Below are 22898 nucleotides of genomic sequence, written 5' to 3'. Positions count from 1 at the left end.
TTAAGTGTTTACTTATTATAAAGGAAAATAACTACATGGCCGTGACATGTCTTAATACTTAACAACAGGGATCGGAACCGGTTTTTTGCAAAAACTTAGAAGTAACCATATTTTTCGAATTATTTTATACTCGAAATGTAGGTCTCAGTTGTGTTTTTAGGTTACGACTTCGTATTATTAGATTTCCCAATTAGAAATGAAGTAATTAGCAAAGAACGAAAAAATACCGTTTCCGTTCCCATACAAAAAATACCGGTATCCGATCCCTGCTTAACAATACAACATACGCAAACATCAGAGCGCAACAATTCTGAATTTCAATCTTTAATAATTTCACTGACCATCTTGCATCTACCAGGCTAGTTTAAAAACGATTTTGCTGACATGTCTGTCAGTTCGTTATAACGAATAGTTTCAAAATTAGGCTGCTAGTTATTACATGTTACGTATACGGTATGTCAAACTTCAATGTACAATTTCAACGCTACAAAATTGACATTGAAATATGCCAAATTCAAGGCATGCATAGTACAAGTTAACCAGTTAAAGGAACTTCTTCCTTCCTTTTCGGTACCAAGGACAAGTCTAAGGGATTCTTCATAATATCTTTCGCGCTGTCCTCGCTCATGTCAATACTCAACTCCGGTTCTGAATCGCTCAACTCATCGTTCTTTGGACTACGGTATAGAACAGCCGACTTTATGGACAGATCGATCGGTTGGTCTTGTTCTATGGCCACTCCGGCCACTGCTGGAGAATGAAGGATCAGGTCACCACCATTGCAATTCTGCCATGTAGGAATACCGGTTGGTAACGATCGAAGATTTTGGACGGGTTGTTGGTACGCTCCCATTCTGGTAAAGCTAGGAGTGGCCCCGAAAGGAGACGCTGGAAGCGTAGATTTCCGTTTTCTGACGTCTTTTGTTTGGAACCTAACAGCATGTAGCCTGACGTCTTTTTCGCTGGATGGTGAGGAGGCAGGTCTCAATATACTTAGGCCGCTAGTGCTTCGTGAGCTGTTATCGTCTTCGGGATCAGCTGATGACGCTCCAGAGTCTGACGGTGATATGCTTTGCCGCGTCACGTCTTCAGTGAATTGGCTCTTCTCTGAGCTTTTGTAATACTCTGCTAAGGCTGCGGCTGGCAGTAGGTTTATAGGAGGAAAGGACGTGTTGATAGAAGAATTGAAGGCTGGAGGCGATTTATTCGTTTGCATATGCTGGATATGCTGTTGCTGCTGTTCTTGTAGTAAGCAGTGGATTTTAAACCAGTTAGATCTTCGGCCATATCTTGATCCGGATTTAGACATTCCTACTAACAGACATTTTCTTAGCCGGCAGGCCTTGCACGACGTTCGATTTTTCTTGTTTATAACGCACTCTCCGTTATTCTTGCATTCAGATATCGAAGACAGGTTGTTGTACGTCCGCCCGAAGAACGACTGTAACAAATGAGAAAATTGCAATTTTAATAAACGGAAATTAAGAATCCAATTTGATCGAAAAACGGTCGCTTTAATACGCTTAAAATATCGACTTCCGTTGGCGTCGCATAAGAAGTAGCGATTTATAATCGATACAGTTAAAAGAATCGTCTGTGGGGCAATTCAATTCGTTTGGGCGCGGAATTAAAAATTACATTTTTCAAAAAGTCATCATAAAGAGCGTTGTGGTCCGTTAAAATCTGGGTCAACGTGAATAAGGCAGTATCTCACACTTAATATTACAGATGCGAATTGGCTCGGTTACGTTTTTCGACGTAAGTAATGGCACGCTTACGCGAATTTTAAATAAATTCGGATGTTCCCCCGCTGAGCCTCTTTCTCAATTAAACCCATACAAAAGCGTAAAATATGTGATTGTGCTACAGTTTCGGCTGTGGCGGGTACACTTGGACTAAATAATGGGTTGTCTCGTTATTTCGGCTTATAACGATATTTATTTGCGTTTATTGCTGTGACTCGGTGTTTCGGTTTGGTATTTTCAAATGGAAATCCATTTACAAAGTACTTTTTACTCGATCTGCGGCACAGATTTTCATCTAAATTACAGTGTTATCGAAATGAGATTTTGAAATTAGGTTCTTAACTGTGTTGAAATTCTACTATAGCAAAAAACATGTTTTTTTTCACTTAAGCTTAATTGCAAAAATCAGAATAACACACCAACACGCTATTTTTCTTATCAAGTTTTAATAAGTTTAATTTATTTGTGTGAAACAAAATTATAAAGCGTTATAGAAGGAAAAAAAAAGCAACGTTTTTATTTATTTATAAGTATCGGTACTAATGGATATTTTAACGTAGTAAGTATCTATACAAGTTTCTTATTTCTCAATATCAGACATAATATTTAGTGTAAAGAGCACATGCTCAAATTAAGAGTAAATTGGCGAAAGATAAAGGCCATTTCGAGAAAGATAACATTTATAACACACTTGTTACCGGTGTTTACGAGATAAGTACGTGCTTTGGTCAGATGGGAGGCGAATAAACTGCTTTACTCTAGTTGAGATCCCAGAACATTCGGAAAAGGGTTCTGGCTAGAATAGGAATATTAATAGCACTCGATTAATTCAATGGTACGTAATTTACATTTTTTTTTTCAAGATTGTATGTTACTTTTTTTTTTTGGAGAAAGCTAATTTAAGTAAGTAGATATTCTTTATTGTACAGTAATTTAATAGGTAACACAATATTTAAAATCTGAGAAAATCATTTTCGACTCAAAAGAAAACGTCTGATTTCAGTGATTTCTTTTCAAGAAGCAAACATTTGAAATTATTCAAAAGGATCTCTGTAACTAACGTTTCAACATAAATTCGCTTACGCATGTATGTGAGTTGATTAGAAATTTCAGATAAGTCTTTCTTCCTTATGGGCGCGGATCAAGCTACAGATAGTGCTCTAATTGAGCGCTTGTTCTGCAGAATGCTGTACGTGACTTGATTTTATTTTGTCAAAATATTTTTTTTATGATGACTAAGTATGTTGTGTTTTACTGGATTACGAATATATCACTTTCCCATTTTTGATTTTTACCCTTTATGATTTTTAACATTATTATCATGACATTCATGACTTAATACTAAATTATTTGTTGTTCGTCCACTCTACTTGGCTGTTTCTATACCTAATTAAAAAGCTGCATTTAGTTTGCTGTAAAAAAGAGTTACATTTGTTGTGATTGAAAATAAGAAGAAAGAATGAAAATAAATTTATTTAACGCCACTTACTGATCGCGTACCTATATCCTTAAATTGGCTTCGAAAGTATAGCCCGATTTAAAGTTGGATATTTTTTTACTAAGAATTTTCATACAAATATTAGTCAAGCACAGATACTCGTACCATCACGTCCTTAACGCGATTCCACGTACTTACACTATTATACGACCATAATCTAATCTGACCCAACCTCTTGCAGTAGCGGCCACATACTAGTAATATATTCGTATTTATACAGCTATCACTATTAGATATCAGCAGGTGATATTTAAATACAGCTAAATTGCCAAATTGAGCAATCCCTTTGATTTATGGACATGTTAAATAGATACATTGAATAGGGCGAGAATTGCACATCTATACAAACCAGCGTTTAAATATAAAAGGGCTTAAATGGGTCTGAATGCTGTACACTTACTTCGTTTTAGATAGAAAGTAAAAGAAAATTAAGTTATCACGTTGAGATACCAGTTTAGTTACTTACAACTGGAATTGATACCCAATTCAGTGAAACTGATAACTTCAGTGTACGGTATTATATTGGGAGAAAATATCGTAATAAAAATAGTACCTTTGCTATCATCATAGTTGTAAAATATGTACAAAAGAAAGCTTTTTAAATAGGCAAGCGTTTTTGGGTGCCTTCGCTTCGTAGTTCCATACCTCTAAAGCAGAAAGTCATAAAATCACTAACTTCATCTGTCAAGACAAACAAAACACTTCTTAAAAAAATAGGAGATATGCACTGATAGTCATATGACTATATATTAGCATTCATTATTTTCGAAATTAAAGTACACTCGTACTAAAACCCACTTCACTCTGAAATCTTCAAATTAAATCGGCAAAACAAATACAACTTTCTTGCACCGCAAACCAAACAAAGCTCTCAAAATATCACATCCGCATAAACTCGACGTCCATAATGGTTACGCCACAATACATTTTTCAACAATTTTACAAGCCCCGTGACAAATGTCCGCGGCATCCGCGTGGGCGGGGCACAGATCTCACGGTGGAGGTATCATAAACTATTCTTTCTTATAAATTAGGTACACGGCTTTTGGTACCTGCTTAAAGTCTTAACGTTTGGGAGTTTATAGACGTATCGATTTGCGGAGGCTTCAGTAATTTAAAGTTGAAGTTTGTGTAGTTACAGCAAGTATTGTAAAGATTTTTACCTAATAACACCGCAGAATGTGACAAGTTTTTGCATGAATTATCAGGCCCCGTAGACAACATGCCAATCGCTAACGCTCCGTAGCGAACGAAACGCAACTGTCACTGTTACACTAATATGAGAGAGTAATAGAGAGACACACAGCGATTCGATGGCGAAGCGCAAGCGCTTGTCACCTTGGCTAGACCGCCAGAGAAACTGACTGACTTCATTTTTGGATACAGTCCGTAATATTTTGTTTCTTCATAATTAGGTAATCTTCGTAATATTTTGTTTTTATTTAATACTATTATCCTTATGTATCTATGACAGGAGATCATAATTATACATACAGGATTTAACTGACAACTGCTATAAATATTAGCGGACACCTGTAACATGATTTTCAATTATGTGTAACAACTAGGCTAAATACGTTTTTGGATTTAAATCATATAACCGAATCAAAAGCGTATTTGTATCCCAAAAGGCATTCTGTCAAAAGTAAAAGTCCCTTTGAAAAAGATTGACAGACGCAGTGTCGGACAAATTAAAGTATTACAGTCTGAAGTCGCCATTCACTTTCTATGAACCACGGGGTTAGGATGGGCGGAGATGAGTTTGAGGTTAGTTTACATTGGACGCGCATGCCACGATAGTAATGTTGATTTTACAACAGGTCATTATTATGAAAGGGTGATTTAACTAATTATACCTGTAGCCTAGATCATATTTATTTTCATATTTAGTTTGAATAGTAAAAACGCCCTTAGATAAATGAGATTTTAACCCCAAATATTATAAATGTTTCTATTAACTTATAGGGGCCCAAAAAAAGGCTGTAGTCATCCTTCTGTAGTTACCCTTATTTATAGTAAAAATAAGTTAGGTTTTACCAAGTTACCCAATTAGAGAAATCAGTTTCATTTTGATAAAACTTCCTTGATAAACCTCTTTATTGTAGTAATTTAACCAGTAATTAAGTAATTTTCAAAGTTAAAATCAAATAACTAAATTAATCTTCATTAACAAGAAATAAAGAGCTTGACACCTTCTTAGACAATGCAGATTAACCTAAAATGAAAACTAATCGAACTTAAATGTCAAACGTCATACCAATTAACTGGAACCTCATTGAACATCATCTCACATCTCGTTGCATGTGTTATGCACAAAAAGCTAACGTTTAATCCTCCGACAATGCCCGGCTACGTTGCGAGATGACCTCGAGTGACCCCTTGAGCAACCTGTGACTTATGCTAGTCGGGTATACACCGACTGTCTGGTTGTTAGGCGTGGATCATCTGAACTCGCCTGGTGTGCAAATTTTATTTTTCATTTAGTACATAGATTTTTTACAAGTTTCGGAGATCGACTACTATAATCAACTTCTTATAACATATTTACTTGTTTAACGTAAGTAACATATTGTGTATTTCACCTTCATTCGGCAAAGACTGTAAAGCCATATAAAAGAACGGTCAACTTGTACTGTTACACTACCTAAGTCAATATTACTGTAACAGCGCCTAGATAATAATATATAGGTCATGGTATATGACGTACACTATCGCATAAATTTACTTTTTGTAGAATATGTTGCACATTTTTCATTTTTCATAATATTTAATGTTCGATGCATTCGGTTAGTGAAGACCCTAACATTTTTGCAATCTATCTTTTGATCAGAATAACATTTAATTGTGGTTTGCGTGGTTTTATTACTTGAAGTAAATTGCTGGGCTACTTAATATGTGCTTGCGTCATTTCTCGTCAATCTTTATCTACATAGGTGAATGAGAGTGTGTTGCTTCGCCAGCGTGACGAACAGAAATGCCTATGTTCTTCATAAAACTGCGGATTCCGTAACCGGTCTAGGCAGAGGGCCTATGATAACGGGTCGGGGGGTTACCATTGCGCTGCTGGCGTGGCGGCCATGAGGATGACCACCTCTATAAAATATTGTTATGACAATCTGAGGGGGTGGAATCCGGGGTTATCCACCTCGCTACCGGCATGAGAGACCAGCGCGTGGTGTCGCCCTGCGCGCTGCTTTCGGTGCGCGGGAGGTTCGTGTCCAAGAGCTTTGGCTCCAGAGAGATTTAGAGTAGGATATTACTTATTTTCCATATCGCCATAGCGCAGAAAGAATCTCCCGAGTATAATTATGCTCTTAAAGGGTGTCATTCTGAATCCCTAACGTTTGTCCTAAAGTCACTTGCCCTAACTGGTTTGTCCTAATGGGCACATGCCCTAACGATCAATTGTCATAACGATTATTTTCCATAATGTAAGGTTCTGAAAAATGGTGAGGTTTTAAAACTTGCTGCCACAAAAGTGGGTTAGGTTAGGGTTAGAACAGCGACATAACATTACGATAAGTAATCAATAATTAGGGAAACCAAAATTAGGGTTTTTAGTGTTAGGACAATTGATCATTATGACAAACAATATTAGGAAATGCAAAGATAGGAGAAAAGACTTTAGGGATTCAGATATAGACCCGCTCTTAAATCAGCGACTTAGCTCAGACCTTAACGAGCGTCAAACTATCATCATCATCATCTCCTAGCCGTTTTCGGCCACAGCGACTACTTTAACGGCCTGAGAGCGTCGCTGGTGCGCTCTCAGGTGTCTGACATAGCCAATCTTTGCATAGGAAATGTGCGGCCACACTCGCTGCAGGTCAGCACCCCTCCGACTATAGAGGCATAGAGTGGGATAAAGTTTGATGTACACAAATAAAATCAGTATTTTCCAGCGCGATTGACTTGAAAACAAAAACGTAAACAATAGGCTCTATCAAGCCCCAGGCGACCCATACAGATGTCTGTCCCGAAAAGGCAAAAACGTGCTTTGATCCGATTGAATTATGACGTGATCACGTCAAAATGACGTCAACTGATAAATGGTACATGCAGAGCAAACAATAGTTTAACGTAATGGCGAGTGCCACGGCCACTTGCCGTTCTCACGCTGTAGCTATCAATCCTTATGGCACGGACTTGGTGTGGCGACAAGCGGAATTGGAGCAAGTCTGTAATGGTTCATGTCTTATGTTAAGGCTATATTAGCGGTAAAAATATTATAAGTTGATTTAAGGGCAGCTGCTGTTGAGTAATATGTTTCCTTTGGAGGGTGAACTTAGACTAATTTGTTCCGTATTAACTTGTACTAATACTATATTTCTCTAAAGAACCCTAGTCTAGTTATCATCACGCGCTGATAACATTTTGCTGACCGACACAAAAACTGAAGTTAATTGATGATAACGTATTTTATATTGTGACAATGAAATGTTGCAAATGTTTCCATTTATGTGATTTTTTTCGTTTTAGCGGCACTTTTCTCAAAAACACAATTCATACCTAAAAAACTAGCAAGTAGTGCAATCGACTTCGACATTATACGAGTGAATGTTGAATACCTGACCCTGAGATCTGTTTCCCAGAATGAAAGTCAATTATTCGTATCGTTTTCGCGCAAAATCAAGACAACGGGTCAGCCCCGCTCTGCTCGTCGCTCAGCCTATTACCCACCACCGACATAATAGCCACTGCCGCAGGCACTGCGTTGGTAGCGGTGCATCATTCCACCCTGATCGCTCTGACCCATATCCGTTTATCTTTAATGCACATTTGTTTTATTTACAGTAGTGCTAATAATAATAACATCACGACCATCACGCATAAATGTACAAACTCACGATTAAATTAACATCCCTATCGATTTAACTCAAATAGACATATACTGTAGGGAGTATCGGGAAACTGGCATATGCCATAATATGCATGTCTTCAAAAATAGATACTTTAGCGGATAATATCTGCCTACTATTTAATGATACTGATCCGTTATTTTAAAAGATATCAAAGTATTGGTAGTGGATTTAATGATTACATTTTACCGTTTATATGGAAAGTGTTAAAATTAAGGCCTACGATTCCAAATTGGATTTTATAGAAGGAAAATCCCAAGAATGATCACACCTGATTACCATATGTACCACCAAAAATGCATCAAAAGAAAATTCCACACTTAATGCTAATTCAATTTAAATTCCAAAACGTCGTAAGTCCCCTTTATTTTACAAGCAATTTTACTGCTGATATCTACGAGTATACGTCATAATTTTCCGTGAACATGGTATTGTTGGCTGTAAAGTTTTGTTAACTATGCGACGGTATGGGCGGATGTTTGTCTGTCCGTCTCTCGTTTTAGATTCCGTTGAGAATTCATAATTAAGTATTGTCTTGTTTGTTTTGTATAATTAAGTTTGTAGTGAGCAGATGATTTTAGGTTAGAAGGTGCAAGAAATTTAATCAAACATTTGAATTAGCATTTTACAATAATTCCTAAAAACGTTTTTTTTTTGGCGAAAACGGTTTATATGACCAATTTAATTATGACACCCATTTCATTATTATCATAGGATTATTGTACACCAGGAGTCGTATTTTGATTGTAATAACAGGTTATGAATTTGATCTGTATTTGTTATAGGCATGATCTGTCAGTGTCAAAGGGTTATTTTTAGGTATATGTTTCTGGTAGATTATTTAAATACCACTTTTGACATTGACACTATTGACAGATCCATCCACATCAAATTTAAAAGCTGATATTACAATCGGAAGACGCCTCCTTATTTGCATTTAGCATTTTTTGCAAAAAAGCGTGACTTGACAATATACCGGTCTAATTTCTAAATCAGTGTGACTCTCACGACATATCTTTTTCCTCATTTCACATGGTTCTGTGACCTATGACGTCATCTGCGTTTCGCGACATTTCTTCGTATTTTTAGCCCATTTGCCATCTTTTAGTGGTGTTTGCGGTCAGTCGTCACGTGATGAAGATCGTATTCGTGATGTTATGACGATTCGTGATATATTATACAGGCTCATAAAGTGCAAAACTTACTCAACTAGAAGAACCAGTAATTTTTATATACGATAGATTTATGAGCTTGAACTACAGATCCATCAATAGAATTTAAATAATCGAAACCTAATCTATACAAAAACCAAACGTAAAGGATATTTTAAAGACGTTTCCCTCATAATTTGGACATTATCATCTTATATATTAATCAACCAGATTTCATTTACATTTAATTGTATATGTACCGTTATGTACAATTTCTTGAATGAACCACTTCATATTGACGACCCGTCAATATCAAATCAACACTCATTCATCGTCATTCGATGACATTTGTGTAATTTGTACTCGTATTAAAATATGCTTCATCATCTAAACACAATACTGTGTTCAAATTTTCAATAGCAATTAATGTCAGTGACAGTAAAAACGCTCTTGATGTCAAAATCACATCATTGTTCAACTATCTTAAAGTAAAATAAAAACATATTAATCTAAATATTTAAATGTTGTATTTAATTTCATTTTTTTTAGGAGATATATCGCGCTCACAGAAAGTAAGCTTATTATTACCTACCAGTTTATTTATACATAGGTAGCTGTGTGTATTTAAGCTCTAAATTGGAGCATTACTGTTTAGCTTAAAATACCGAAAAAAATAGCGCTTTGAAATAAAGTCACCTTGTTTTCAAAATGGGATATTTTATTGATTTAATAAGTTTCTATTTTCTTCTAATTGCACTTAGGCCGCTCCTTCGTAAAGCCAACGATCGCCGCTTTTATTCAATTCATCAAAATAAAACGATTAAATCGTTCCTCAGCGTGATAAGAGCCTATAAATTTATCATCTCTCCCAGTTTGGGCTCTAAATCTCCTCCATAAAGAATACAATACGACACCAGCAGTGTCCGATGACCTGTGCTATAAAAAATGGCCACCATAAGCTCTGATTACGAAACTAAAATGTTAGTTTGAGTTAGAAGCGATTAGACGATACAATATCTTTCTTTTAATGTGTTTTTTTTAAGTATCTTTAGGTTTCTTGTGCTACTAATCATGTCTATTAGGTTAAAAAAAGGATCATAATGAAAGTGACAACTAACATACATATTGATAATCAGAGAGTTGCAGCTACAAAAATATATTCTGAAGTCGGTAAATTGTATGCTGATGAAATATTAAAAATAGGTACAGTTGCTTATCACATTCACTGCTAGCGCGAGCTACGCATGTGTTTTCAATTGTACCTATGTTTTATAAACATGTGTTTTGCGCTTTGAAGCGAAAACAGAGCCTGCCAAGCGGATTGCTGGCAGTACCTAATTGTGTAAAAAAAAACTTTGTCAAGAATAACTTAATCAGTTGGGGGTAAACTAGTAAGTTGTGTAGAAAAAACTTTATGACAGAATTCAGCTCGAAAAAACTTCTTCGTAGGAAAAACCTATTTATGTAAAAAGCTTATCCGCTATATCCTATAGCTTGTGGCCACACAGAAGGTATTTTATCGGCCCGTGTGCGACGGAGATAAAGCGTGAATAAACATAAGAGAGAAAGGTATAAAGAAGCTGAATTCATTAACAGAAATGTGTCCTGACGCAGACGTATGACTAATACTAGCGGTGAACGGACGTAAAAGGTTGTTGTTATTCTAGATGAATATGATTTCAAAACGTAGGGAAATGATGATTTTGTAAACAGACTTAACATCTGTAGGCTGTGTTTAAACGTAAATTGTACTAGAAACTACGATTTACACCTTATACGAGGAGGTTCCATGTTTTGCACTAGTTAGACACCTTTGTAAAATACCATGGTTGCATTGAATGAATGATTAATTATGATTTACTTTTATCTTGTAAAGTAAACTTTGATGGCAATTAGAAAAGCTATCAGACATAAAAATATATTTTTGGTAAACCAGCAGGTACACCTCAAAACGCTATACTGAACAGTACTCGTAGATCACAGAACTTGTCGTAACTTTAAAGGTGTTAGAAGCCACGCAACAAAACATACTAGTGCAAAATAAGAACATAGGTATTAGTCAAATTAAACTACACGTCAAAAACACTACTTAACACAGCCGTATTAAACAGTAGTTATGCCCGTCTCGTCGTATTAAACTCTCGTTAAGTCAAAGACATGACATGCGACAAAAGTACCGCCCACACATGGCTGACGCTCATTATATCACGTCCTAGGTCGAAAGGCCGTATGTGTATATGAGGCTATTATGATAAAGCGGTGTTTTAGCTTAACAGGGTAGTAATACGCTTCTATATTACTTGTGTTAAGTATGAAGGAGCATCTGGCTATTCTGGATTACACAATCCTCATGTTTAATTAAGCAACCTCGTCACATTTTTCTATGAGTGCAGTTAAAATGTTAATGACGAGACCTTAAAATGATCTATTTAACATGCTTAGATTTAAAAATATTTGCATCACACTCTGGTAAATTAGGTATATTCGTATAAATTTTTGGATTACTACGTTTTCTACAGTACATTTTTTTATACTACGTTGGTGGCAAACAAGCAAACAGCCCGCCTAATGGTAAGCGGTCACCGTAGCCTTTGACGCCTACAACACTAGAGGTAAACCTGGCTGTCACTCCAAAAACCAAAGCGTAGTCTACCCCAACGGCTATGAGCTGTATTACCTACAGCAAGTGCTAATTTCTCCCTTGCTTTGTCTATCCAATCATTGTTTTTTTATAAATTAATAAACATGAACTCAACGGCACAGGTCAAAACAATCACATTACTAATTCCAAACCATTTGCAAAATAAACATATGAGTGAAGAGTCACATCGTTATGACGCGAAAAGGCCGCGCCCACTCATTGAGTTGCCGCGCGCTCATTCAGGTCAACGATTTCTGAAGTATCGGGTAATTAATTAAAATTTCGATTAAAGTTATTTATCCATAAAAAATAAACTAATTTTTGAGGTCGATAGCATTGATCTTTAGATAAGGAGACGCCCTCCTTTCTACCCACACTTCAAAGACCATACGCAGGAACTTACTCAATATAAAAGTCGAAAAATTTTCACACATTAAGGGCGTAGGTTGTCATAGGGTTATTAATTAGATAAATTCCTTCCCAAATGTTTGTATTACCAGAGTTACTTTGCCATAAATACGCCGTCAATTATCCTCAAACCGTACTCTCCATATAACTACATATGGTAAGTTCGCTCCCGTCGTCTCTATACTGTGATAGATACGATTTAGGCTTAGAATTTAGGTACTCTCTCAGTAGACCTATTAGAAAAGTTTTGCAAATTAAAACTACTGTCTCTAAAGTTATCCCCTGGAATTTCTTAAGAGCATATAACTTGAATTATAGTACTTTAAAAACATCTATTCTCTACGTATTTCTAATTAAGTTATTATGTTTATTTTGTTATATTTTCTGTATGCCTGTGCCATTTAAGAATTTTTAAATACAATGTAATATTGTTAAAAATAATAATAATAATTCAGCCTATATACCATCCCACTGCTGGGCACAGGCCTCCTCTCATGCGCGAGAGGGCTTGGGCTATAGTCCCCACGCTAGCCCAATGCGGATTGGGGACTTCACATACACCTTTGAATTTCTTCGCAGATGTATGCAGGTTTCCTGACGATGTTTTCCTTCACCGTTGTTTTGTAATATTGTTATTGAATAAATAAATGAATATTCTTCTTCTTCCTCTCGTTGTCCCGGCATTTTGGCCACGGCTCATGGGGGCCTGGGTCCGCTTGGCAACTAATCCCAGGAATTGGCGTAGGCACTAGTTTTTACGAAAGCGACTGCCATCTGACCTTCCAACCCAGAGGGTAAACTAGGCCTTATTGGGATTAGTCCGGTTTCCTCACGATGTTTTCCTTCACCGAAAAGCGACTGGTAAATATCAAATGATATTTCGTACATAAGTTCCGAAAAACTCATTGGTACGAGCCGCGGTTTGAACCCGCGACCTCCGGATTGCAAGTCGCACGCTCTTACCGCTAGGCTACCAGCGCTTGAATAAATAAAAGAATGAATAAATAAATTCAAATTAGACTCAATTCTAACTCCCCGTTCGTACTCACACCCTTGACTCTGAAATGCCAGTAAATCTTGATTATCAGTAAAAATCAATTCGGATGTTAATCGCGACGGTTTTACGGCATGTCAAGTGGCATAAACAGTCGTTAACCTAATGAGTTGCGCGGCAGTGGGCGGGCCGTGACGTTCCGATTCCGACTTGATCAGATGGAGGTTTTGTGTTTGATGTAAATAAATTTTATACAATACAACTGAGAATTGCGGTCAGAGGTATAAAATTCATAGTGGTATTAAGAGTGAATTTATTATTTTTGTGGTATGTATATAAAATGTAATATCTGGGTGACCGAGCTTCGCTCGGAAAACATATAATAGCTCGGAAATGCGCGTTTTCCCAGAGATAAGACCTAGCTAGATCGATTTTTCGCCCCCGAAAACCCCTATATACCAAATTTCATCGAAATCGTTAGAGCCGTTTCCGAGATCCCCGAAATATATACATATATATAAATAAATAAATAAATAAACAAGAATTGCTCGTTTAAAGGTATTAGATAAGTATGTTTACTGATCAGGGACTGACAGACTTAATGTGACGTTTGGGTGTGAACGTGAACTGCAGCTGCAATAGGAACTGCTGCGGCGTCGTTGTTGCCACCAGTACATTTATCAATTTCCTTGATGAAATGAGTGACAAAATGAAAGTCATAACTGCGACAGTAATGCGGCGGCAAACGTCACTCACTTTATCATGAAAATTGACCGATACAGCGGCGGCAAAAACAACAGTAATGCAGCTGAAGTTGTACATCTGAACGTCACATTTACCTCATGAAAACTGACAACAGAGCCTAAGATGTAACTCACTGATTGAGTTACAGCCTATTATATTCTAACACTTGCTTATAATACGAGTATAGAACATAAAATTAAATTAAACAAACGTTTACCTATTGTCTAAATTTTGAACTAAATACATTAATAATGACCCATGATCCTGAGCTAGAAAGGGAGTTAAAGACAGTTCACGTATATATTTTTTCAATTAAAGGAAAAAATGCCGCTTCGAGGAAGATTGTGGGTGAATTTGCCCAGTTTTCCTTTATTCTTTATTTATTTATACACCAGCAGCTCTTGGAACGAATGCTTGAGTATCACAGCTTGTGTTTATTTTTCCCTTTTTAATGTTCTAACTAAAATAATATGTGTATCTAGTCTATTTTATAATTTCAACTTTTGTAGCACTTATCGTTTGCAGGTGTATCTGCTGAAAAAAAAGGTAAATTAGGAATGTATTTATATATCAAAAGAAATGGAACAAAGAGACATAGGTACGGCGACTTACAAATACCCTCTACACAGGTTTTCAAAACAAGTATGTGAGCGAGTAGCGGTTTTGTCGTAAATAAACGAAAACGTCATGCAAATTGATACAAATACGTCGTAATCTGTAAGTATACCGAATTTATTTTTAACACCTTATCAAAGAAACATAAAAGTTTACTCAGATAAGCCTCGAAACAAATAATAATAAAGCCAAAAAATGTATGTCAAAAGATAAATAAACAAAATTAGAATATAAAAGTCACATTTATACAGATCTAAAGTCACATAAAAAGCACAGATGTTCAGTAAAAAGGTTACCATAAGTAAGGTGTTATCTTAACGATGCTTAAGCAAGTTAGAGGAGGGTCATAGTGCATAAGAGAAGCGATAAGCGACAGAGATTATACAATGTGTACAATGGTGCACATTAATTTTAATCGAGATAGAAGCAGGTATTGCTAAAAAGTGACAATATAGGAGTACCTAATCTAAGCCTAGCTAAAATAAGTTGACTACAATATTACATCAAAACATATCCAAAGACGGAGTAACGTACGACTATAAGTAAGACTTAACACAATAAATTGAAGACCAGATACCAAGTAAGTTTAAAAATAGTAGCCAGATCTGTTTTATAACTACTAAAATCCCAAGTTCTGGTCAAATACCTACTACTTACTTTAGCAAAGTGTCAAACATATAATTTTAATTTTGTCTTCGGTTACCAAGATATTATTCATGAATTATTACTATTTAAACTGATTATATCACCTATATAACCATTTACAGATTACAGCGTTCGTGGTAAACGGAAGACTAAAGGTGACAGTCCATTTCCAACCGCAGCTGCACTACTGTCAATTTTACTATGGAAATTGACAGTAACAGCGGCGCGTTCAGTACCAGTAGTGCAGCTGCGGTCAGAAATGGAATGTTACCCTAACAAGGGTACAACCTAGTAAAATGAACAGTAGTGCAGCTGCGGTTGGAAATGGACTGTCATCTTAAGGGAAAATATATTCTACTCTTTCAAAATTAGTAATAATAAAAACGGCTGTTTATTATCTTATAATTTAAATTGTGAGATAAAAATTAGCCGCTTCATATAATATGAGTGGGAATCTCGGCTCCCATCACCCAGTCCCCTTGTTACCTCTGACCGACACTAGTGTGGAACTGTGTCTCGCAATAAAGGCCGATACCAGGCACCGATAACAGCGTCCTATGCAAGCGGTATGGAACTGTGAGATTGGTACAGATGCGCCATTTTAGATTAGCATACTACAGAACTATAGTCGCGCGCAGATTCTTAATTAGATCTGTGGTAATAGTCTATGTGCCTACTAATGCTTTTTTTCTTTTTTTTTTAATATTTCCTCGATTTTAAAACATTATATATTTTACTAAGACAGTTTAATATTTCACATACTAAGCCACACAATATTAAAAATAATACAACAAGAAATTCATGTCCGAACGAAGCCAAATCTGAAAGTTCTGTTTTGCTCCCGTTTCAGCTGAAACCGAACCGTCGGCCGAAAAATGAATTTTATGCCGTCAGAGTCGTCAGACACTAAAGAAATTATTTCAATCGTCATACGTTTGACATCAACGGCCTCAGATTATTTAAGATAATTATTAGGTACTAAAAAACGTATGGATTATGAGAACAGTGTATTTCTTTTTCACTTTTAACTAAATAATTTCATATTTTCGATGTCATTCTTTTAGTTCATTTTGATTGTTTTTTAGTTCATTTTTTTGTCAAGCGGACCCCAGGCTCCCATGAGCCGTGGCAAAATGCCGGGATAACGCGAGGAAGAAGAAGAAGATTCTTTTAGTTCATTTTGAAATTTCGTTTAAAATAAGACCATCAAAAATATGAAATTAAGATGCCTTATGAAGTAGGTAGCTTCAAAAGCTTCATACCTTGTCACACTTTTTTCGCAGTAGCTTCTGTTTGTCGTAATTAATGTGAGCCGTCAAATATCACATTGAAATTCATTTTGAATATAAAATCAATCATACAGGCTGTTAAGGAAGGAAACTATGCAGCTCAATTTATGAGAATAAGCGGAAATTGTTAGTAGCTAACCAGTAACACCAGAACATAAATGCAGCTTTAATTTATTATTTACAAACATACATATTATATGTATGTATATGGGTTGAGCGAAGTGCCTCAGCGTTAATCCAGACAATAACATATGTTATGTTAAATCATAAATTTTATCTAAATCGGTTCAGCAGTTTAAGTGTGAAGAGATAACAGACATACAGGTTACTTTCTAGTTTAATATACATACCTACTCCTAAGTAGTACTCGTAGGGATCGAGCTTTCAAAAGACTGACTTTGAAAAAAATACTTAAGTGAACAGGTGAACAGACTAAACTAAACTACTCGTACTCGCTTATCACTTATCCCCGATGTAAAAAACAAGTAATTGTTTCCACCATTATAAAATATGAAACATTTATTATAATTTTTCGGCCTGTCAGTCAGTCTATTGAAAGTCGGGCGTAACTTATCGATAATTGGATATTTATCATTACATCGGATTACTGGCGATCCGATAAATAATGGAGTGTGAAAGAAATACGACTTTTTTAATTAACGTGAATTTGGAGCGTCGTGGGTGAGAAATTTAATACTGTATTCGTACATTACGAACATATTTAAAGAGTTATCGAAAAAAAAAATAGCAGACTCTTCTGGTGATCGTAGAGCTGGCAGCTTCCTCGAACAAAGATTAAGTATTGCAATTCAGCGAAGAAATGCTGCCAGCATTTATGGCACCATGCTTTAAGATTCGTTTTACTTATTTTTAGATTTAGTTTTTAAGTTTTATAGGTTAATGTTTTTGTATGTTTTCGTATATTATTATAATTTCTATTACAGTAAAGTTTAAGACACAAGGTAGGTGTATAGTGTATAGTAAAAGGATAGTAGACTGTTATCCTTATATAGGGCGCAATCTGTATTGAAAGGCAATAATGACCACCCTATAACATATTTTTTTTCTTTTTTTTCTTACGTAGTATTTTAGTACTATTAATTAGCAATGAGGCTTGAATTGTGGATTTTATAAATAAAGATCGTTAAAGGTATACAAAAAAAATCCTAATGACCCGCGCAAGTCCCCTATCATACCTACTTATCTATATACACGGGCAAATAAATAATCAGAAATTCTATGAAACTATATAAATATTACAAACAAGTGGGATTCACATTTAAAAATAATATTTACATATTTTATATTAAAGGAAAAAATGGAAAAATTACGCTTCCGGCAGGACTTGAACCCGCAACCTCCGCAATCCGTGCGTTAGCTCTGCCAATCGAGCTACGGAAGCCTACCAGAATATTGCGAATTTTTCCATTCCTTAGAGAGACGATTACATCTCTTTAACGGCACCGGAGTCTCAAGTTGCATTGAGAATTCACCAGTAACAATGTGCTAACTCGTACTAAATCAATTTTTTAAACATGCAGATTACGTCTGCGAGCGATATTCCAAATTTTATATTAAAGGAAAAAATGGAAAAAAATACGCTTCCGGCAGGACTTGAACCCGCAACCTCCGCAATCCGTGAGTTAGCTCTGCCAATTGAGCTACGGAAGCCTACCAGAATATTGCGAATTAATTTAGTACGGGTTAGCACATTGTTACTGGTGAATTCTCAATGCAACTTGAGACTCCGGTGCCGTTAAAGAGATGTAATCGTCTCTCGGTAGATGTCGCTATACGCCACCCCAAAGGCGTGTGCATGAGGGAAGGAATGGAAAAATTCGCAATATTCTGGTAGGCTTCCGTAGCTCAATTGGCAGAGCTAACGCACGGATTGCGGAGGTTGCGGGTTCAAGTCCTGCCGGAAGCGTAATTTTTCCATTTTTTTCTTTAATATAAAATTTGGAATATCACTCGCAGACGTAATCTGCATGTTTAAAAAATTGATTTAGTACGGGTTAGCACATTGTTACTGGTGAATTCTCAATGCAACTTGAGACTCCGGTGCCGTTAAAGAGATGTAATCGTCTCTCGGTAGATGTCGCTATACGCCACCCCAAAGGCGTGTGCATGAGGGAAGGAATGGAAAAATTCGCAATATTCTGGTAGGCTTCCGTAGCTCAATTGGCAGAGCTAAAGCACGGATTGCGGAGGTTGCGGGTTCAAGTCCTGCCGGAAGCGTAATTTTTCCATTTTTTTCTTTAATATAAAATTTGGAATATCACTCGCAGACGTAATCTGCATGTTTAAAAAATTGATTTAGTACGGGTTAGCACATTGTTACTGGTGAATTCTCAATGCAACTTGAGACTCCGGTGCCGTTAAAGAGATGTAATCGTCTCTCGGTAGATGTCGCTATACGCCACCCCAAAGGCGTGTGCATGAAGGAAGGAATGGAAAAATTCGCAATATTCTGGTAGGCTTCCGTAGCTTAATTAGATATGAGCGCCGCGCCGGCGCGCCGCCGCCGCCGACAAAATTTTCGCGCCGCCGCCGCCGACGCTGCGCTATCGGCGTGGCATCGGCGTGACCTTGGTAGCTAGTACTACTTTCAGAATCAGATAATATGTTTTTAATCGAGTTTAGATCATTAACGGCGCCACTTCAAATAGTTTATAGCCATTCAAAAGGTATTTTAGGCCCAATATAATTCAAAAATATCGAAGGCAAATGCAAACTTATCTGTCTAGTAATCGCGCTACTAGTCTTGGGAAAACGAAATTATTTAATATCAATTTTAACATCAATATGCTTGTAATAAACATACTGATTTCCTTCCATTTTTATTGTGGGACATTCCACATTACAATTTATAGATTGTATATATACGATAGTCAATAGACATATGTCAATCACAATGAAAAAATTAACTGTGATCAACTCTGGCTAACGTGAGACTCGAACCCACATCTTTGGATTACCGATCCAATGCATAACTAATTTTGCCAGCTAACCATCACCATTTACAGAGATGTACAAAATGGTTTTAAAAAAGCATTTAAATACAAAATGCAAAATACTTTTCAGATTTACTATTTCAAATGCAAAATACCAAATAGTTTTGCGTTTTGTATTTCAAATGCTAAATGCAAAATAGGTATTTTCAAAATACTTTTTCAAAATAAAATACCTTTTGACCAAATCTCAGATATTTTTATTTATTTTAGGTATTTATCATGAGAAATAGAGACACAATGCCGAGCCGAACAAAAACGTCTAATAACATGGCACCTTATGCATGACATTTTGGTCATATTTATCAGTAGGCGTATCAATAAATTCTGTTATGTTATTAATAATAATAATACTCAATAAGCCTGACATTGTGATAGTAGATCGATCGCAATGCCGGGCCGTGCTCGTTGACATCACCATCCCCCATGATGAGAATCTCGTGAAGGCCGAGAAGGACAAGTCCAGTAAGTACCTAGACTTGGCTCACGAGATAACCGCCATGTGGGATGTTGATTCGACGATCATTGTCCTGATAGTCGTTTCAGTGAACGGTCTAATAGCGAAGAGTCTCGACCAACATCTTGAGAGACTCTCGCTAGGTGGTTGGATCAAGGGCCAGATGCAGAAGGCGGTGATCTTGGACACGGCGCGGATAGTCCGCCGGTTCCTCTCTCTGCGGCCCTGACCACCAGTAGCTTGGGCCTTGGCCCTTGCCCCGCTGCTGGCGGCACCCTAGGTTAGGTTTTTTTATAATGTGTTTATAATATTTTTTATATTGTTTTTGTAAGTGTTTTTATATTTTAATTTTATATCCATATTGTAAAAAAGCCTAACTTAAGACAAAAGATAAATAAAGATAATAATACTCACTTAAAATAATGTAAAAAACTAGACTAAGGCCCACTTGCACCATCCCACTAACCCGAGGTTAAGCGTTTAAACCGTTAACCCAGTGTCAAATTGTACTGGTAACCATAGTAACTCCAGGTTTAAGCGGTTAACCCCTGGGTAGTGGAATGGTGCAAGTAGGCCTAACTAAAAGAGAGCCATGGGCCCATGGCTCCATTTTGTGAATTCTGTGGCCATTTATTTCGGTTGATTGTGCATCTAGTTCTTATTTTATTATTATTACACTTTTCTTTTATTAATAACAACTGGACTGGTTGGCTAGCAGGCGCCTCTATCGGTCAAATTCGGTAATACAAGCGTCATTCGTTCATTTTATTTTGTTTGACTGGTAATGTTGGCTAAACTTAATCACAAAGTATTTTGCATTTTGAAATGAATATTAAAAATGCAAAATACATCTCGAAAGGTATTTCAAATAAAATACAAAATGTTTTTTACTAAAAGGCATTTAAATGCAAAATACAAAATAGGTATTTTGCATTTTGTATTTGCATTTTAAATAGAAGTATTTCAAATAAATCGCATCTCTGACCATTTACCGCGAATTTAACCATTGCAAGCATGGTTAAACGTCTTTAAAAGGTATAAAATTGGGTTAATTTTGAGATATTAAGCGTTTCCACGTCCAAACGTCCGGCCGTTGGCTTCGCACGGAAGGGCGTCGGAATCGGGTCTCAATTAAACTTGGCCACTGTTCAAATTTCAAGCTTTGCTCTCTCACAGCTCAATCTTTGGCTGTGCATCGCTCGCATGGAATTAAACCGCTATCTGAACCTGCAAGTTTTTGGCCCTGGTTGGAGCTCAACTTTCGGCCTGTTTTAAAATGCTTGAGCATTGGGCCTTATCCGATCTTAGCTCCATTGCAGCTCGGCCTTTGGCGTCGCACGAATGCGCCCGCAGGAAAGCTCCAGATCTCTTTAACACTATGGCTTCTCGCTCTGCTCTCTAGCAGCTCGGCCTCGCACTGAAGCGCGCCGCAATCGGCGCTCCAGGCGTTCGGCCGTCAGCCATGCTTACACTTGGCTTTCGAACTTAGCTGTATGCTTACCTGCAGCTCTTCCTCTGGCCTCGCATTAGGAGGCGTCGAAATCAAGTCTTCGGTGTTACATGGAGCTCGGAGTTGGGCCTCACTTTTTGATATAAATCGGTTTTATTGGGTCGATATTGGTTAATGACGGAGCTCAACTTTCTTTGGACTGTCGACAAGACGTTTCCCTGGTCATAGAGAAATATAGTAAGACAAGAGTGCTCACTCCATACATCAGTTCAGACTATTAATTTCAGTGTCTACATCTAGCATCGAGTAGCGGAACTATCAGTACTGCTACATCTATTGTCAAGTAGCAGTACTGATAGTTCCACTACTCGATGCTAGATGCTAATAGTCTTTTTGGTACTAAAACTGATGTATGGAGTGAACACTCTATGTATTTTTTTCTCTATGCCCTGATACAGCCAAACCGCAATTTTTAACTTAGCACAAAAGATAAGGGCCTCGCTAAGATCTTCCGGCCAGAGCCTCGCCAAGATTAAGACCGCCTCTGATGCCGCGCAATACCGCTTATCCACAGTTTATATGATATCAATTTTTTTCGTAATATTATTCAATAAATTATCCTTGAAAATAAAAGATGCATTTATTTCATAACTTTCTTACAGCAAAAACATGTTTTTTCGGTAAAATTTTGGTTTGAATTCTTTTTTCATTAATCGAAGGTGTTTCAAGGCCACGCCGCCGATTCGCCGCCGCCGCCGACCTATTTTGACCGGCGCGCCGCCGCCGGCTATATGCATATCGGCGCTCATATCTAAGCTTAATTGGCAGAGCTAACGCACGGATTGCGGAGGTTGCGGGTTCAAGTCCTGCCGGAAGCGTAATTTTTCCATTTTTTTCTTTATTATAAAATTTGGAATATCGCTCGCAGACGTAATCTGCATGTTTAAAAAATTGATTTAATATTTACATATTGTTAAATAAAAGATGTGAAACCCTGATGAAAACTATATCTCCAACAAATATGCCAGAAACGTTACGCCTTTCCCTTTCTATATTCCCTTGAGAAAAAAACCTAATAACCCAGCACAGAAATGATTAACACTTCGTACAATTACCATCAACTCAAATGGGGCCTGTCTCAGGATCCATACTCCGTAAGATATAATTTATCATTTGTATCTCTCAGATTGTGATCTAACTGTTCGTATAATAACATGAGGTAGCAGCTACCGATATAATTGTTAACGCTGCGGGCAGTGTTCTTTTTTTAAATGCCGATAGTGAGAACTAGAGAGTATTGATTTGAGATAAAACGTATAGTTACTAATGACTTCCATATTTGGTGTGTGAGCTCTCGCTTTTGTAACTGGGTGATATATTATTTTACATAA

At 36.9% G+C, this 22898-nt stretch overlaps 1 protein-coding gene across 1 annotated transcript in view; it reads right to left on the bottom strand.

Moving 5' to 3' along the window:
* Positions 1-458: 458 nt before the first annotated feature.
* The window catches only part of LOC134652103 (protein embryonic gonad-like), a 136633-nt gene continuing 114193 nt past the window's right edge, over positions 459-22898 (bottom strand). Inside the window, exon 3 of the mRNA XM_063507270.1 lies at positions 459-1441. Coding sequence (XP_063363340.1) covers positions 536-1441 — 906 coding nt within the window. The 3' untranslated portion in view covers positions 459-535. The remainder of the gene's footprint in view (positions 1442-22898) is intronic.

This window comes from Cydia amplana, chromosome 11, assembly GCF_948474715.1.
Source record: "Cydia amplana chromosome 11, ilCydAmpl1.1, whole genome shotgun sequence".
Classification (NCBI taxonomy): Eukaryota; Metazoa; Arthropoda; class Insecta; order Lepidoptera; family Tortricidae; genus Cydia; species Cydia amplana.
The sequence above is the reverse complement of the archived record's forward strand: the minus strand, read 5'-3'. Positions and strand labels throughout refer to the sequence as shown.